This window comes from Corapipo altera, unplaced genomic scaffold (assembly GCF_003945725.1).
Source record: "Corapipo altera isolate COAL_440 unplaced genomic scaffold, ASM394572v1 0, whole genome shotgun sequence".
Lineage (NCBI taxonomy): Eukaryota > Metazoa > Chordata > Aves > Passeriformes > Pipridae > Corapipo > Corapipo altera.
This window is the reverse complement of record NW_020884872.1, coordinates 24,178,270-24,197,737: the sequence shown is the minus strand read 5'-3', so window position 1 is coordinate 24,197,737 and position 19,468 is coordinate 24,178,270. Positions and strand designations below refer to the sequence as shown.

At 39.1% G+C, this 19,468-nt stretch overlaps 1 protein-coding gene and 1 long non-coding RNA gene across 2 annotated transcripts in view; one reads left to right on the top strand and one right to left on the bottom strand.

Annotated features, from left to right (window-relative positions):
- The window catches only part of COL4A1 (collagen type IV alpha 1 chain), a 126,547-nt gene that overhangs the window by 50,053 nt on the left and 57,026 nt on the right, over positions 1-19,468 (top strand). The window contains exons 2-4 of the mRNA XM_027639785.1: positions 1,278-1,328; positions 17,851-17,940; positions 18,030-18,074. Of these exons, the coding sequence (XP_027495586.1) occupies positions 1,278-1,328; positions 17,851-17,940; positions 18,030-18,074 (186 nt within the window). The remainder of the gene's footprint in view (positions 1-1,277; positions 1,329-17,850; positions 17,941-18,029; positions 18,075-19,468) is intronic.
- LOC113945535 lies at positions 692-15,198 on the bottom strand. The gene is made up of 4 exons (XR_003527121.1): positions 15,099-15,198; positions 1,386-1,497; positions 1,175-1,303; positions 692-952 (listed from the first exon to the last, which is right to left on the bottom strand). It is a non-coding gene; the product is annotated as an uncharacterized LOC113945535 (long non-coding RNA).

Genomic DNA, 19,468 nt, shown 5'->3' with positions numbered 1-19,468 from the left:
CTGAATATAGGGGATGTGTTGATAAAACTGATAACATTCTACATGATGCTGGAGGAGGAAGTATGAGCTGCAAGCATGCGTCCTCCAGCTGTGATCTCATCAGGTCTGAAAAACTAAGAAGGGTCACACCAGGTCACTTCTTGTAATGGGAGACCCAATGTTTTTCCAGGCATAACCATGTACTGCAAGGAGTAGCCGATTATTCTGTGGGTGGCACTTTTCCCTCCTGATCCTTACTGAAGCTGCACTGTAGCATGTGTTGATGTTATTTTCAGATCCAATTCTCTTTTTGCATTGTATGATAAATATTCATTCTAATCAGTGTTAATTCTTGTCTTTCTGTGAATTATAATATAATATGATAAAATGCTATAATAATGTAAGAAAAAATTATTATATTTTCTTTATGTTGATATAGAGAAAGTTGGACTTCAAAAAACAAATTCAGTGAATCTACATATACAAAAAAAAAAATACAATACATACAATAAAAGCCACAAATTTTTCAGGAGCTGATACTTTAATAATATCAATAATTTATTGATATATACATTAATATATATAAGCCTGTAATAATTTTATTTCCAGTATTAAACCCCATTTCTCTTTAATGCTTTACTTTAAAATAAAAGGTATTTACCAAGTAAAAATGTTATTGTATTATTTAACTTTCTGGAGGAATACTTACTGATCTTATGGGGGGGCTTTCCAAATTCAAAATGGATTAGGTATATTTTCTCTTTGTTGCCCAGAAGTACTGAGATCATAGTAGACTGTGGAGCCCCCAGGTGTAAAGGGACAGGTGCCCAGCATCTGTGCTGAGATATGGCTCTGGGGAGGTGCCATCCTTGACTGCTTGTGAATAATGGCTTAAAGGGGCTGTTGAAGGATCTCATGTGCACTGGTGGAATATTCACTGATACAAACATTTTGCTTCTATTCCTCTTTGTTTCTGAGGGGCATGATAACAGTAAAAGCAATAGACTGCTGAGTTGCTTACTAGTTGCTTCATGACTATGAGGGGGAAAAGTAGGGAGTAGTCTAGATGCACTTAAGTGCACAGAAGTACTTTGGTAGCACAAAGCAGCTGTTGGATTTTACTTGTGCATCAGTTAATCTGACTTCTCTCATGTTACCATATGTGCATAAGCAAACATTCCCCATGCTGACCAACCTTGCAGTCAGCGTGGTACTGCTGACATCCCTGGCTCGTTGCAATGTGTTCTGCCTGTCACCCAGTTCAGACGTTTAATTCTCAATTTCTCTTTTATTTTCAGGGTTGTTCCGGTTGTGGAAAATGTGACTGCAGTGGAGTAAAAGGGCAAAAGGTAAGTGAGCTGTCTCCATTTTTCTTGCTTATTTCAACCACAGGGTATGTAACCTACCTGGAGTCAGGTGAACCATTGCTTTTGGTGAAGACTTGCACTCCAGGCAGTGTTGCCAAGGCCAGGCCACGTGCTCTTCAGTGGGGTTCCTGAAAAGCAGGCAGCTCGATGTCTGCAGAGAGCAGGAGGGGCCGGGGTGGGAAGCAGTCAATTGCCTTAACTGCAAGTTGAAGCCCCTAGCCCAGTGCTTGGCTGTGCCTTCCCTCCTCCACCATCGAGTGGGATGCTAACCCATCACTCTCACCTTTCCTAAGCCTCATCTCCAGTCTTTTCAGCTGGTAGCAGGCTTGACATCCTGAGCGCCTCTGGAATTGAGACAAGCAGCTCAGTTCAGAAATGCTCCTCTCAGCATGCTGTGCTGGGACCTGGTGGCAGGCTGTCCTTCTTCTAGACACGCATTAAATGTAAAATATCAGGATGAAAAACTACTCTAAGTTGAAACAAGAGTGGGGGCAGATGATTGCTCTCCAGGAAGGCTATGGTGCATCATAATCAACATAGCCTGACCAGGGTTAGCCCTGGGAGGCAATGACTTGTAATAGGAAGAAGGAGATTAATAATAAACTTAAATACAGAAGAGTGTTGCAGGTCAAGGAAAAAAAAAAGGGTCAAGAAAAAAAATAGTATTTAAAACTTTTTGACAGAATCTTGCAAATGAGTTTTAAAGTTCCCATTCAGTTATCCAAACTTTTTGTATATGAAACAGAAAAAGCTCTTCAAAGTCTTTTAAAGCAGTAACAGTGAAAAAAAATTATAGTGTATTTAAGCATTCCGTGAATTCCCCCTCTAAATTACCTACTTTTGTAAATATTGCAGACATTCAATCACTCTCCTTATCTCTTCCAATTTTGTTGTAGAGATTTTAATCTACAGTGTGTTCTGTTGTGCATGCACATGTGCTGCATATCTATCATTATAAATGAGTGTAAACCAAAGTTTTGTCATCCTATGATTGCTGTGGGTACATTTTTGAGGTAAGTTGTTTAGGTCACCAAAGGAATGCTTAGAAAAGGTGGGGGGTTTGTTTGTTTTTTGTTCTGGAGGGTTGTTTTGTTCTTTGAAATAAATAGGCAGCTGGTGTTCTACATTGTCTCAGATGCAATAGCTGCATGTTTATGGATGAGAGGTTTAAAAATGTTTGTTGGTGGCTTTTCTTTGGTGTTTTTCAGAACTAGGAATGTAAATTGCTTAATTGGAGACCCAAGCAAGATCATTTTCTTTGTAACAGAACATAGATTAATTTGTGACACAGATGAAAAGTGTTGACGTTCAAAACATCTTTTAGATGGAGTCTCCTTTTTTTTAATAACCTAATATCTGTTTAATAGAAGTCAACTATATATTAAAAACAAATACAAGAAAGACTTGAGAAAGCTCCAAAACTCTGAATTTATTCCTTGATATCTTGATCTTATTTTTCAGTAACAAGTACAAATGAGTCATTGTAGAATGAAAGAGACATGTTATAACTCTCTTGTTGAAAGACGTTAGTTTTCAGTCCATAGAGTATGCCAGCATCTTGTAACAAGATCATTTTAAAAAGTGATAGCTTGGGGAAATAAATAGCATGAAACCTTATGCTTCATTTATTTCCAGCTGCAATTCTGTCTCTTTGCTACAGTTCTTACTGGCATTTTTCATTTCCATAGTCCAGAGTCTTAAAATGTTCTCTTTTAAAAGAAATAGATGCTTGTCTGATATGCTAGAATCCCAAACTACCTCACATTAATGTAGACTATTTAAAAATGTAGAAGAGATAAAAATATCCATAGGAACAGAAATCATAGTAAATTCCAAATCCCATGCAAACTTGTCCAGCATGTCAGTGTACTCTCTACTCTTCCTAATGGGTTCCATCACAAACTTCCTTGACTTTAAGCAAGAATGCAGTGAAGTATTTACATCATTTTAGACTGTGTAGGAAATGCAGTTGTTGACATTAGAGACATCAAGACAGGTGAATGAATAGTTACACCTATAAAACAGTAGTCAAGAAAGGCATTTTAAGGTATTTTGGAATGCATTTAACATGGAACTTGATTCAGATCAATGCTTGCTCATTATGTTAATACCTCGAGGCTTTCAAATGTGTACTCAGGATTTTGAAGAGAAAATCTTTTAGTTAAAAACATCTTCTCGCCGCCCTTGTTTCAGCTTAGAGTAGTTTTTCATCTTGATTCTTCACATTTAATGCCTGCTTAGAATAAGGACAGCCTGCCACCAGGTCCCAGGCCTGAAGACAGAAGCCGGTGAGGAGCATCCATCCTGCTTGCCTCTGTAATATTTCTAGAATTGGTCTTTCCAACCATTCTGTTTGGATTTGAAACATGTCTCTGCTAAACATGGTTCCCATTAACACACACGTCAGTAACAGTACCTGTTACCTCAGAAATCTACGTGAATGTTGCTTATTCAGAGGACAGATTAGAGAGACTGACCCTCACCAAGATCCGGGCTAGGAGAAGGCTGCCAAGCCCAGCTCTTGTGGTACCCCAGGAGACCACAGTAGAGAACATCTGCTCTCCATTTCTCACATAGCCACTTGTGTGGGAAGCGCGTATCCACTCTGTCCTGCACCATCCACAGCCAACATGTTGCCTACACTGGAAACCCTTTTGATCTGGCTTCCATGTCGTGCAAAAGTGCACAGAGACTGAAGGGCCTTTTCCAATCCACCCACACTCTTCAGCAATCCACCCACACCAATTTACTGCCATGGGAGCTTCGGGAGCTGCGGAAGTGGGTGCTGAGTTTACCCTTTAATGCCTTAATTATTAACATCTGGAGAGATATTTCCTACCGTAGTGTGGGAAGAAGTTCCAGACCCTATAGTTTGGTGGGGTTTCATTAAAATTCATTTGGCCAAATAATCATATTAATGATCTCACCAGAAAAATCGCTGAAAATGGTCTTTGACTTAAAAGCTGTAAAGTGCCCAGAAATATTACCCAACAGCATTTCAGACATGGAAGAGTAAATTACATTGGCATATTTTTTCTCTCACTTGAAAATATTTTCATCAATATGATGACCATATTTAAAGTACATTTAATATATTCTCTCATCAGTCTGTTTCCATGAAAATTGCATCTCTATGGTAAACTCCTTTAACATGACTCATACTTTATCAAAGGCATATAATGGACAAAGTCTAAGGGTTTTCATCCCTTTCAGAAAATTTCCGAAAGTGAGCATAATTGCAACAGATGGCCCTTATCCCATAAAGCCTTTATTATTACACTAAACATCAGGCTGTTGTTTTAAGCTATATAATGTCAAGTATCACATAATTGCCGAACAGAAGGTGCAGAAATTTTAGAAAAGCATAATATTGCTAAAATAATAAATAATACCTTACTGTTTTCTATTAGATTAGCCTAAAACATCTTCATTTGTTGCCTCTTATGCTTTTTATTTGGTTTTCTGCATAATAACTTGACTGTTCTCTTGAGCCTCGCTGAAGTGTGAGATCTGTTTAAACTGATTAGAGTTTTGAATGCTTGCCTAAATTTTATTGAGCTACTCTGAAGTAGACTGAAGCTGTGTTTTCTCTTTTATGCCTACCTAGATTTTGAGAACAATTTCAAGCAGCTGTGGAGATAAGAAGTGCCTAGCCATTAGTGTGTGTAGAAAAAGCATCTTAAGCATTTAATTACCATTTAGAACAAAGACTGTACAGAGATGAGTGAAATTCTCCATGAACTGACTTTTTCCAAGAATGTTCATTCTCTCATTCATGACCATTTGCACTCCTTTTACTCTGTATCAGAAACATGTATAAATGGAACCTTGCTGTAAGTAATACAGAATGATTAATCTTCTCAGACTTATCAGTTAGAATGCATTGAAGTGTAAATCATCATTCTTTAGAATAAATATTTTATGATGATTTCACTGTCTCAGCATTACCCATTGAAAGTTGAAGTCACAAGAATATCAAACATGCTTTCATAATTGAGCATGAAATATTGCAAATTAAAAAAAAATCATTGCTAGGATGCTCTGGAAGAAAATAGAAAAGAAGAATGGAATTAGCTCTAAATGAAACTGCTGCTTTTGACCTTTTGTTTGTTTGTTTGTTTGAGAGGTAAAAAAACTTGAGCAAGTAATTTTATCTTGGCTTATTTTTGCTTGCCTAATTCTGAGACTGTATTATATGTACATAAAAATTACTTCTCCATTTCCCTGATGAGTGCATCATTCCTGTATGGATTGACCATGCCACACAAGTACACAAACTGGCGTTGCTTGAGGTATTTTGGGTCTGGAAGCCAGGTAGCTCTGACTTAGACTGACAGTCAGTGGGACATCTCTGGAGTTCCCTGTCAACAGGACCAGTGACCAGTATTTTCTCTCCTGCACACTTCTACAGTCTTAAAAATCACTCATCGTTTTGTTGTCTGCAGGGGATTGTGCTTCTCCTGTGTAATGAAAAGTTGACTGTTGCAGTGGACTGAATCTACTTTTTTTTAAGGTTTACCAGATTGGGAGGACCTTTGAGAATCTTCCCGTCATTTTAGGTATCAAAAGGTAGAGCAAAAATATTTGTAATATTGATGATTTAACACAATATAAAACCTCTTGTTGGAGAGAAGCCCCAGCAGTCAGTGGGAAGATCACTCTTAAGTATTTCTGAGTTTTCTTGAAGGTATAGCAGAGGGCAACAAATCAGTTCCTTTAGTGGAGCAAATCAATAATCACCAGATCTATGGTTTTCATAGTCAGCTTTTATTAGACATTTCTTTTTAAATCAAAATTTTTTTGTTAACACTTTTCATCGACTCTACTTGGTTTTAGTAAATACAGCTCAGTTTTTCTATTTAAGTGGCTGCTGTTGGAACTTACTTTGTGTACAGCACCTGTTTATGCCTGAGTTGTAAAGAGTATGAGCTGAGGACACTAAGGAAACCACAGCTAAATAATATACTCTGGAGACAGCCATAACGTTGGCAAGAGAGGTGACAGGCAATGTAGGAGATAAGAATGGGTTTGCAGTCCTGAAAGGGGTAATAGATAACATTAAATCATCTATGGAAATGGCTAATAGATAACGTGAAGTCATCTAACCATTCCTGAAAGGGCAGAATCAGAAGACAGTAATAAAATAAGCGAAGATATTGGTCAGCTGCAGATCTGATGTTCTACAGTGAAACTTGTGATTCATAAATACTTTTGAAAATCAGGACGTTGTCACAATGTTTTTGTCAATTCTGCAGTGACAGTAGTATATTTTTATTGATTTACCCTTCACTCAGAGAAAAACAATCCTTTTAATTCAAATCAGGGAAAAAGAACACCCATGTTTCATAAAGAGAGCTGCTATTCTTGAAAAGAACAAAATGTCAAATGACTAAATAATATTGAGTTCTACTGTTTCCCAACTGTCAGACTATACTGCTAAGTGTCATCTGAAACCATCAGCTTTTCTTAGTTCAAAATAGTCATAGGAACCATTTGTCCCATTTATCTCTGTCAAAATTTTCTATATTTTTTTGTACTCAAGTACAGTGGGTATCTTTGATTAACACAAACTAGTGGATTACACTGATAAGTTTTTCCTTAGGGAAAGAGGACTATAAAAGCAGATATCGCAGTAGTACTGTGTGATGGGGCATACTCATATTTGGTTTTCAGAGCTGACTTTTGAAGGTTTTCACAAAGTAGTATTTCAGTTGGCATAATGTGACTTTTAAGCAGCTCTTGCTAGATGCATATCTTTGCTTGCAAAGGTGTTGGTGTAATGAGCTCAGACATTTCTTCATGGAATAAAAGAAGCTCACATGGCTTGATTTGACATTTATACAACTGCTGTTAGTGTATGTTTTCATTATGGTTTCTCAAAGAATTAGAGGACCTTAGTTTGATCTGAAGTATGTGAGCCTCCAATGAAGTCAGTAAAGTTTCCCAAATGAGAGATCATAGTAAGATAAGAAAAGACATGTATGAGATCTCTACTTCTCTGAAATCTTCATGTTCAGGAATTGGAGCCACCCGGTGCCTGTGCAATACCCATGCATAGCTTGGAATCTTCCCAAATTTAAAATATGTCCATGCAAGCAGAGTCACACTTTCAGTATCTACCAACTACATAGTGATTACCTTTAAGGTAAGTACAACACCTGAAAAAGGGCTACGAAACAGTAAGTTAATTGAATTATAGATAGCACACCAAAGAAAATTGAATTAGATTATGAAAAAAATATTAGTTTTCAGTAATAGATAAAATGCTTTCCTATACAGTCTATAACAACAGAAATAAAGCAAAATTAAGGTAGCACCAAGGGAAAAGAAACTTAGACTTCTGCCTCGAAAATCACGTTTCTCTCCCTTAGAATGTTTAAGAGTGACTAGAATGGCAAAACCTACCCATAAACTTTGTAGCTCTTAAAGAAAGCATGTGACAGCCTCCACTGAAGTTCAGCTGGAACATTTTAAATGTATTGATATGCCAACAAAAATAATTCTCACCAAGGCTTGTGTCAAAGGTCAGTGTGCACAGTGTACTGAGTTGAGTGAGTGAGTGAGCACAGTCACCAACATCAAATGGGATGTCCTCTCACTCTTCTCACTGACTGTAAACAGCTGCAACAAAAGTGTTTCATGGCTAGTTAGCAGAATACTAAAAGCCTTGAGGGAGTTTGGTAGGTTTGCTCATCTGCCAAGCAAAGAGTGAAAGGTGATGCAGAACTGTAAAACAAATGGGTTTAAATGATGGTGATGGAGGGGAGAGACTCTAGAATAGAGGGGCAGTCTAAAATGCCCTCTGGCTCCAGTGTCAGGAGATAGGTGAGAGAAAGGGAGGAATATCAAAGGCTTGCATAGTGGAGCAGTGAACAGAGAAGCCAGTGCCGCCTCCATCTGTATGCAGCATTTTTAACAGGATTTGTAAGTTAAGGATGTGACTGCAAAACCTCAACTCAAACTTCATTTCTGTCTGAAAGTGTGGAGAGAGAAGCTGGAAATCCAGTTAGGACACATTCAGCCTCATGAAACTCCTCCAAAGGGATCTCTTCAGGAAGTTCTGGGTATTAAATGCAATGAATTTATATCAGTGCTAAGGCAAGAGAACTGAGTGACAGTTTCCCTCAGCAAAACAATGGAAAAGAGAGTGTTTATGAAAGTGCAACTCTAGAGTATAAGTTTTATATAGCAAAACTGCCTTTGCCCCCTGCCTCTCACTGGGCTCCATCAGCTTCCAGGAAGAGCAGGGGAGATTGGGGCCCGAGGGAAGGGCTGTGCCATGGGGCTGACAGTGTCCTATGACCCTGGCTGTGTCACTTCCCCTCAGGGTCCTCTGGGTGGCAGTCATACATCACGGATTTAATTTATTCTTTATTCTGACAAGCTGACAAGCCCTTTTCACCTGACCTTGTCCTTTTTTTCTTTTCTTTCTTTCTTTTTTTTTTTTTTTTTTTTTTTTTGGGTCAGAAGGAGAACCTTAAAGCCACCAGCTAAGCAACAGACCAAATTCTGGTTGGCATTCCCTGACAATGATACTGATATCCTGTACAATGTCAAAATAAGGAAGATACTTGTTTTCATTATTATTAATGATTATTGCATCTTTGTTAATTTTAACGATTTAGGCTGAGCAACCCTGGAGGTACTGCAGAAATATATATTGTAGTGTCTGTTTTACAATGGATCTGGTTGAGACAAGAGGCATTAGAGATTAAAGTAAAGAAGTGGTGATTTACACTTTTGAGGTACAATGTTATCTGCCTTGTGGTATTTACATGATGAAAAGTCAGAAGCCAAAATATTTCCACTAACTTTTGTGGAAATGTATTTTACTTCTATGTAACTTTCAAAATGTTTAAAACTTCAGAAATGCCATTTCCAAACTAAACCAAAAAAGCATCTAGACTACCACTGTCTCAAATAGTACTGTCTGTCATGTACCCTCTAAGATATGAGCTACTTCATTATGAGAACTTTATTGCAGTCCGTACTGTCTAGGTCCAGCTGCCCATGTTTTTACTATTTATGGAAGAGATTATTTTCTGTAAATATGTCCATGACAAACCTTTGGCAAGAGAATAAAACTTGCATGTAACGTCACATTTCATTCCAGGTCTAGGATCTGAACAAAAATAAATTAAAAACCCCTGAAAAGTTCAAGACCCTTTTTTTTTTTTCTGCTGTTTCATCTTTATATGTGAGCCTTTAAACAATGCCAAATGCAAACAAATGCTAAATAATTTTCATTAATGAAGAAGGAAGGGTGTGGAGCATTTTTACCCCTTATATTATTGGACCTTCAGCCCTGGAAGTGATTTAATACAATGTGCAATAAAACAAAGGAAGAGTTACTCAGACCTAATGTGTTCAACAGATGATTAGAAGGGGTGGGAAATATAGCACCCTTTTGATTCAACCTGTGTCCAGGTGATAGAATTTCCTTTTTTTTTTTTTTTACAGTGCAAACACATTTGTCCTTCAAATGTCCTCTTCCCTCATGGTTGGTTCTTTTTGGTTCTTGTAACTGAAGGGAAGAGACTCCTTGACCCATGTCTGATAAAAGATAAAAAACTAAAAAAAAGAAATAAAATTGGAGAACCTCCTATGTACTTTTATAAAAAGATTTATGTGACTTCTTCCTGAAATATCATGAGCTCTGTGTTGTTCTGTTGTGGTTTTTTTTTTTTTCAAAAATCAGGACAGATTTAAAATAAAGACAATTAACCACATACTTTGGTGTTAAACTACCAAGCTTTGAGCAGGCAGACTTCCACAGCTGAAAATGAAGTTTGCTTGCTGTCTATTGACTTCTCTCTGGTTTTGCATTCCTGTCCTTCATACACCAACCCCGCAATCATGCTATGAACAAATACATTCCCCCGAGCATCCTAGCTGCTTATGGATCTCTAACATTTATCTGCACTGCAGGATAATATCACACAAAACATATATCAACTAAAGACACACGAATGTAAGGAAATATTAAGAGCCTAAGGTAAGAGTGTACATGGCTCAAGAACTCCGAAAAAGTGAAATTTGGGCAGCTGCATTGAAAAAACTGATGACCACATTTAGAAATTGAGAAATAACTATGGGGTGAGCAAGAAGAGGAATTACATGAAGAAGACTTATCAAATTATGTAGGGAGGGGCTGTTATTTACAGCTGGTTTAACTGAAATTGTACAATGCTGATAGGCAACCATTTGCTTGACACCAGTTAAATGGAGGCTGTGCTTTAGCTGTGATTGGCTTTTGAATGTCAATTTTACTTCACTCAGCTTATTTTACCTCTTATTCAGCTTCTAAATGTCTTTTAGACACACTATATATCCACCCACTTGAACACCAAATAAGCACACAGATACTGATATATAGGGAAAAGGACAATCAAAGATTGTTATTTCTATTTTTATACTCCTGGGAAGCACTTAGCAGCTTCCTGTGGAATGTTCTGTGCGGCCATGAGGTGCCTCAGAAATATGCTTTCGCTCTAAGCATTCTTTTGTATTTAGGAGGCAGAAGCCCAGGCTCAGTCCCTGAACCATAAACTTGAATAACCTTCTAACTAAATGCTTATACCGATAGTGGAGGTTTATACCCCCACTACTGGAGGTTTGGGCTCCTCTTATATCAAGCTCCACAGGTTCCCCAGTGTTGTAAATTCATGATGCTTAGGAAGGGGTACTTTCATAGTAGGAAGAGAATTCTGTCAGGGAGTGAAAAACCAGAGATGAGTGAGGTGCCATCATTTGGTGGTCAGGGCGCAGCCTCTGCCCCTTTGTATATGAACCTGTATGGCACTGGCTTTTGCACCATAAGTAGGTGCTTTTCAGTGTTCCCCCCTCAAAATGCAGCCTGAGAGCACATTTAACTGTGAGACTGAAGGAGTCCCATTGGTGAAAGTCACTGGGAGGGAGCAAAGTGAGAAGGAGATGGCAGAACAAGCAAGAGAGTTCATGAGTAGAGAGTGCTCTTTCCCAGCAGCTGTTGAGGTGTCTTGTTGTCACTGTATGTGTCTGTGTATAACATAGAGCAGCCGTGGTAGTGCTTGAAGTTGTGCAGAGGACTCATCCAGCCCACAGCCAGCCTGACTGTGGAGCTGTGCAGGTGATGTGAAACTTTCATGGCCACTCCTTCTGTTGATCCTGTCAAAAATGCTGAACTCATGTTTCCATGTGAGTGAGCTCTTTCAGATGCTTCCTGGCAGTGGAAGAATCCAGATTTTGCTGACTCTCCCCCCTCTCCCTGCCTAGACCTCTCTTCCATTCTAAATACTATCAGGAACTCAGCCTCAAAACTTCTGGGTGAGCCAAAATCTTTACAGAGCTCCTACACAGATTCTTTGCATGTCTTCAGAGTTATGTTTCTGTAATTAATTACTTGTTACTTGTGTGGCTCCAGAGTTGTATAGCTATCGTACAGATAGATTCTACTGAAGAATGTGCAGTGGGAATTTTGTAATGTTAAACATCCTCAGTGCATTTGAGGACACATGTCCTGTGAGCATATAGTAATAATTCTGTTTGTCCTCAGCTGCACTTACCATTTTCAGTATTTTATTGAATGTGAGAAGTAGATATCAGTCAAACAGATGATATTTATTGCACATGTTTATTTTATTCCTGAAATATATTCAGGGCCGGTGCTCCCTCTGGTGGTTAAAAAGACTCTTTTGATAAAGAATTGGATAATCCTCATCTCTCTTTTCTTCACTAATGTAGCACTGAGCCAATTACAATTCTCTAACACATGTTTAAAAGAGTGTGGAGAGAAACACTGTGACTTGAGAGTGTTAGCTTGCAGAACAGTGTTTTCCACCATGCAGTATAATTACTAGTCTAACACCTTGGAGCTGATTCACTTAAGTTACATCAGCTGAAGGAAAAAAATACAGAGCCTGCATTTACCTCTCAGGTGGCTTGGGATAGTCTGAGTAGAAACCATGTAGTAGATTTCAAGGCTGTTGTCCATTGCTGTGGATTTTACGAGGTCACACTGAAGCATCAAGGTGTGATGAATGTTTTGAATGGCAGGGTTTCCTGTTAGTAGTCAGGCACTATTTCTCTCTATTTGGAAACTGCATCCTCAGTTTTTGTCTTGAAACTGTTACATTTCTTTGCCAAACATGTCCTTGATGGAATTTCAGTTCAATGAACGTTAACTTTTGGGAACAGGAAAGCATATGTATTTGTGATAGGAATTCTGGGCTATCTGTAACATTGGAGTCAGCAGCAACACTGGTCAGAAGACAGCCCTCTGGCAAGGCCAAGAGTTTCCCTTGCAGTGAAGGCACAGCTGAGGAGCTGTGGTGGATGAACTCCAGCAAACCCCACTGCGCTCATGTGAGAAACTGTTTTCACTGCCTTTCCACCCTGTGTCCTGCATTGCTGTGTCCTCCTCACCCTGGTTTTGGCAGCTGCCTGGCCACCTGATGAGCTCCTCAGCTCACTCGCTAAAGAAAAGTGAGTAAATGTAGTGAGCTGAACTGGAGCGGTGGAGCCTGAGGGAATCATACCAGCTGGTGTAAAGAAGGATGAGGTGGCACCATCCCTTTAAAAGGAGAAGGAAAGGCACCTTTGCTGGCTAAATCAGCTTAGCTGCCTTATGACATCTTTCGACAAGACTGAGTTTTATGCCTTTTCAGCTGAAGGGCAGACATGTCTCTGTCCTGCTGCCTCAGCTGCAGGGTGATCACTGGCAGAAGCAAATGTTAAGAAATCAAGCATCATTCAGATGGCTTTGGGAAGATCCTCACATTGTTGTTCACCATGTGCCTGTGCCTCTGGAGAGGGTGAGAACATATTTTTACAGACCTAGACACCCTGTGAGCCTGCACTTCTGGAAGCAGTTGATTTATATCCATGTTACCAGTCTCTCAAGTCTAAAATCTCCCAGTCCAGCAGTCCCTAGACAAAGTAATAGAGGAAATAATTTATAATGGGGTGGTGATTATTTCCTCCCCCTCAGCACTTGATATATTACAGCTGAATCTTCTGAAACTACTTACTTCATGTGATTCTCTTGCTTAGCAATCCACAATTGTTCCATGTGTCAAACAATATTAAATGGCTTATTTAGAAGAGTAGGTGCTAGAGAAAATATCAGCCCATGCAGTTAAGCTCTTAACAGGTTCCCATTTGTTTACAAGTCCATTCAATTTTAATTCTAACTACCTAGTGCAAAGGCATTTCACAAAAGCTGAACTAACACAGGTGTCTTGCTTATTAAATGAGTGCAATGGTGACTGAGCACTTGCTATCTTTTTACGTAGCACTTCTACATTTTCAGCAGCTGAGTGTCAGAATATTAATTTTTGTGAGCTGAGTAATGAATTCTCCTTTGTGCTTTCTGACAGTTTGCATTGAATCAGCAGAGGTACAGATGACTTGCTTACATCTGTTTTGGTTTTTGAGTCTCATGAATTGATTTGTAAGATGCAGAAGCTCTTTCGGTGTTACTTGCCAAGACTTTGCAGCTGTGAATGTTGGAACTTGAACAATACATAGCCCTTGCAGTTAGAGTCTCATGCTCTTCATGCATCACAGCTACAAACCTCAGTGCTGAGCAAAAAATAAGTGGGGTGGCAGTGGTGACCTAGTGCTTGCCAATTTATGTAGTGTGGGTGCAGCATAAATGTAGCACAAACACTAGCTGTTGGGCTGTTTGGCTGGAACATTGAGTGAAGAAAGAAACCAGAAAGACAAGCTGGGAAAGGATGCTGCTCAAGTATTTCCGTGCAATGCAAGACATCTTCAGGACATGCTTATGTCTATATTGCACAGCATAATAAGTGACAGGTTCATCAGAGCCTGAAGTTCCAAATAAGCCACTTTTGGTAGGAAAGCAGTAGTACAAATGTTGCTACCTCAGTGATCTCTGGGGTCTAATCTACTCAGTGACATTAGGACACTCTGCATTCACATGACTTTACAGCTTCTAGATGGTAGTTTTTTACTCTCTTGTTCAGTTTACGTACTCTGAGACTGATGGAATTTTACTGTCATTTAGCGTAGTATCACTGATGCCAAAAAATATCTTACGGTGGAAGTTTGTGCTAACTTAAGCAGGATTATTGAAGTAAGACCTTTGTTCATTAGCACTGCTTCTTTCCTTACAATTTTTGGCACCACTGGTTTTCTAAGGCTGTTGTACAAACAGGTGGACTGATATCTGGACTAAAGAAAGGGACTGGAACCCAGAAGACTTCCATACGTGTGTTATTGTGTCTTGATGGAATAGTTTGTCCTAATTCTCTCAGTTTCCATGGCATAGAGGAGTTAAGTCTGATTAACTGTGTACCCTGAAACTGCAGAAGTTTGGGCTTCCTACTCAATACTTACTTTGTGCTATTTATCCTGAACTTACTTTGGAGTAAAGTCAAATGGGAAGAGAGAGTAGAGGGAGAGGTGTTCACAGTGTGTAAGTCCATGAGTAAGCAGCCAGGGTGGCAGGTTGCACGCAGGGAGGGATCACACAGCTCTCACACATGCAGTTGCCTTTATGTTTCCTTACTTCCCTCTAACAAATCACAGATGAACTCAGTTCCAGTATGAGAAACCGTGAGTCTGCAGTATTTGGGATGGTACAGCCCTCCACATGCTCAAAAGCTACACTTTCCAGGCCTTGGAACATCCAGTAGCTTGACTGGATGTCCAGAAGTTCTTGACAAATAGCAAGTTGTTTTTCTTGTTGGGCTAACAGTTCAAGTCAGGAAAATAAAATGTTTCTAGGGAAACCTGGATGTATCTTACCTTGAAGTGAAGTGTTTATAGTCTCGACTCTGCTCCTCCAGCTATGTTTTACCTCTCAGGGCAGCCTGGGAGACGGAAGACAGTCTTGAGAGAATTGACCATAGATGCCCTGGAAGCCCAAGTTTTTATTTGTTTTAAGCCTTTAGTTAACCTCCTTGGCAAGCTGAAACATTCATTACCTTAGTGAGTGATTTACAGGCATGTTAAGGCCTTTTACAGTGCCAGAACGATCTTAAGGGAGCTTTAGACTAAGTGAGAATCTGATCTGTAAACCTCAGTTTTGTTTTTTCTTAAGACTGGAGGAAAAACTATTTCCCTGTGTTGCAGGGTGCAGTGGTTTGGACTGTGGTGAAGTCCTCAGATGGACAGAACTTCTGAGTGCAGAAAGTATCAGTCATGTTACACGTGACTGATCTGAGTCACATATGTTACACATGAGTCATATTTCTCTGTCAAAGTAATCTTGTTTTCTTCTCATTTGCACATGTTGTACCTTCCTTCAGCAATGGAAGACCCTGTTGTATGTACTTGAGTGTCTTCTCCCTCCCAGCAGGTCATGAGAGCAAGTGCCCAGGGTTCAATGTGAAATCCTTGTCTGAAGTGATATAACAACTGATTTTGTAGAAATAGCTTTGTGCTGGCAGTGCCAATTGGCTAGCCAAAGTATGGGTTTATGTACCTGACTAATTTGTTTTACTTTACAGATATCTTTCAGATTGTTAATTACTTCAACACATTTATTCAGAGACCTGGATCGTGATACATTCTTCTTTAAAATACGTTTCAAAAAGATTTTAGTTACTTTAGAACTTGGACTTTGTACCTCTTGCAGCTGACCTAGTAACATATTTCTCCAACTGTTCTGATGTTTGCTTCGTTTTGTTGTGTTTTCTGGTCTAACACACTGCTTCAGATTTGCAAACATTATTCTCAAACCATGACAAAGAATACTGGGTAGTAAATAGAGGAGATCATGCCATTTCAGCACTTAAAGGAAAAACTGATTGTTTGCCTCAGAAAGTACCATTTTATTGAAAAGTTTATTTTTGTGGGAGGAAGGAGAGAAAAAGCAGCAGGATGATTTATTCTGGCAGGAATTTTTCATAAACAAGTGTTATTTTGAATTCACTTTCTCATGCTTTTATCATCTCAGTTATGGTTTTCTGCCCTCCTTCCTCCTTTGCCCTGCTCTTCTTACCCATCAGTAATGCCTCTTCTCCCTTGTCTCTTCATTTTAATGAAATCCTAGACAAGGAATTAAAAACCAGCATCAACCCAGTAACTCCACAAGTCTTCCAATTCCTCTCATCTTCCGACAGTGTAACTAGCACCATGTCTGTCGGTCATCACTCAGTTTCCTCTACCTGCATGTCATAACTTTCTTTGCAAGACGCCTGTTATACTTCCTTGACAAATGACCTCTCCAAGACTGAGATGTTGTTCTTCTTGTGTGTGCTCAATCCTCAACTGACCTCTCCAAGTAGCCATCATATTTCTGGAAATCTTTGTCCTGAGCAAACAGGAGAAAAGTGTCTTGTTAATCACCATCATAAAATCAAATACTAAATTGTTTGTTAGTTACAAAGAGCAATCTCATCTCTCACTGTTTTGCTGAAAATCCTTAAATCTTTGCATAGCTTCCTTTTGTGTGTTCTGAACCTTGTTGCTATCCTTTGAAAATTGCTGTGTTTTGAGTTTCTAAAACCAATGCCATGTTTTTTAGTGTGTTTTCCAAAATTATAGAACTTTTTCTTTTTGCAGTTGCACACTAACATTTTATTCATCCAATATTCCCACAGTTTTGGACAATATAAATTGTTTCTTCCCGTTTCACATCACACCTTTAAAGGACAACTCTGGTTACTTCCTACGAGGAACATGTGGCTTTTGGTTTGCTTGATTTGCTGTTTCCAGGAGTTGACATGCATATTTTTTTCCCCCTCTCCCTGTGTGCAGATTTTACAGCCTTTATTCAGACAGTGTTCCTCCACTGGGAGTCCATATATAGTGAACATATTATAACTGCGATATTGATCTAGAGTGTGGATGAATTTTCTGCCTCTAAATTTATCTGATTTTAATACATTTGGAGTTGTAGGGAGCTGGACAGCACAGGAAACGCAGATGTCCCGTGCAACATTAAAGGAGAATCCAAAGGATGACACATACAATCTGGGTGTTCAGCTTCTTGGGAAGATTCTGTATCTCTGAGCATCCTGTCTCTGAATCACCCTGAAATTCAAGTCTAAGTGACAAGCCTGGTCTCCAAAATCTGCTGTTGTGAATGGTGTATAAGAAGAGTGGTATTTGCCATTCATACAGTAGTGACTGAACAGTAATATTTGTGGCTTTCAGGAATTTTATTGCTGATTTGGAGTTTTACTGGGATTTAGCTATATCTCTGTAGGAATGCAGGTAGGTTTTATTAGAGGGAAAGTGATCTTCCTGATCCCAGGAGTATAAGTGTGCTATGAATACTGCTATCCAGAGTGACAGAAAAAAGCTTTCATTGGCATTCAAAGAGTGCTTTTCTGTTATGTCACACTCAGCCCCTACCAATCTATTATTGAACCCAAAAATATTTCTTTATTTATAATAATCCTTCTTTCAAGTACAAACATGACCTGTTTGCTGTTACATGTATCTTCTTACCATCTAATAGGTTTCTTGAGCACAGAAATAGGGGATATGTGAGTGGCATGAAGAAGCAACTTGTATTGTATAGTTACTAATAAGTTTTCTGCTTCCACAGGGAGAAAGAGGCTTGCCAGGACTACAGGGTGTGATTGGGTTTCCTGGAATGCAAGGACCTGAAGGTCCCCCTGGGCCACCAGGGCTTAAGGTATGAACTTAAGCTTTCGTATTTGAAACATTCAGATTTCCCTAAATTGTTGTCCCAAAGAAAGACAAAGCTATCTATTTCCTTTGCAGGGTGATACTGGAGAACCAGGACTGCCAGGAACAAAGGGAACAAGAGTGAGTTCTGTCTTACTTGTTTGCAATTCTGATGCCTTTGGGTTGTTTTATATGTTAACTCTCCATGGCTACCTTCAAATGCAAGAGGGAGTTAGTCTCTTCTTTAAGTTAATCAATGACATCTCCTTGTTCAGCACAATAATTTCAAAATTCTCACTTTTACCTTTGAAGTTTTGCATTGGGCAGCCAATATCTTTATCCATTTGCATTTTTGCCTGATACTTCCCACTACATCAACAGCACTGATTTTAGTATGCCTTTGATACCTTTTTGACATGCTGAAAGACTTTTTTTCCAGCTTCAGAATGAACCAACCTTATTTCCTCTTGCAAAATTCTCCTTTATGTTTGCCATCTAGCCTCCTTGCAGCACTCCAGCAGAGAAGCTGACACACTCATGAGTACATACATGGTAAAGTGTGCGCAAGAGCCGAATTAAAGCCAGGAACGAAGATCTCTTGACTTTGCTAGAAGAGGCTCTGAATGTTTCTATGGTCTTCCTGTTGTTGTTCCTGTTTAATGGGGCACTTATATAGCACTCATTTTAGCATATGAAATTAACCAGGGCCATGACTTGGGGGTTTGTGAGGTGCCAAGCTCATTCTGAGCATTTTCTTGTCTCGTAATGTCATGATGAAAGAGGATTCAAATGACTTGGCCAGTAATGATGCATACATTTTCAGCTATACCCTCTTGTTTAAAGATTTTCAAAATACCATCTCGGTTTTGTTCTCTATCTGCTTACAGTTGCTGCAGCACACAGAATTTACTGAATCAACTGCAGTTTCTGAGCTATTAAAGGGAGGGTATTCTGCTAGCTCAAGAAATCCTTATTTCAGTCTGTGATGTTCGTGATATCCTGGGGTATCCTGAGTGTCAGTATAAACTGGCATCTTCTGGCAAAAGTGTTTGTGTGCTACAGTGCAAGTAACCTGTATAACAATTAGAGAGTTTTGGAAGAGGCAAGTACGCTATCTAAGCACAGGATTCCCATCCGTCTTTTCTGCTTCATAATACCTGAATTAGGAAATACTGCATGAATAAGTAAGATGATAGGATGAAAATGATTTACCAACTTAAACTGCTGATGCGTTGCACTGAAAAGCTGTTCAAGGAGAAAGAGCTATCTCAGCCTGGTAGGTTTTTTGATAATAAGGATAAATTGATACACCGATGAGTATGAAAGAGAACATCTTTACAGGGTGTTAACATCATCTCCTGCTATGAAGAGATGTTTACAGTAAATTTCATTTTGGGAACAGTGGTTGTGAGAAAACAACACCTCTGCATTCCTTTTTACCTGTACATAAGGCTCTGATCCAGTTCCTACTGCCTAAAAAATTAAAGAAATATAAAAAGTTGCTTTCAATTACTGATTACTAAGGTGACATGTCT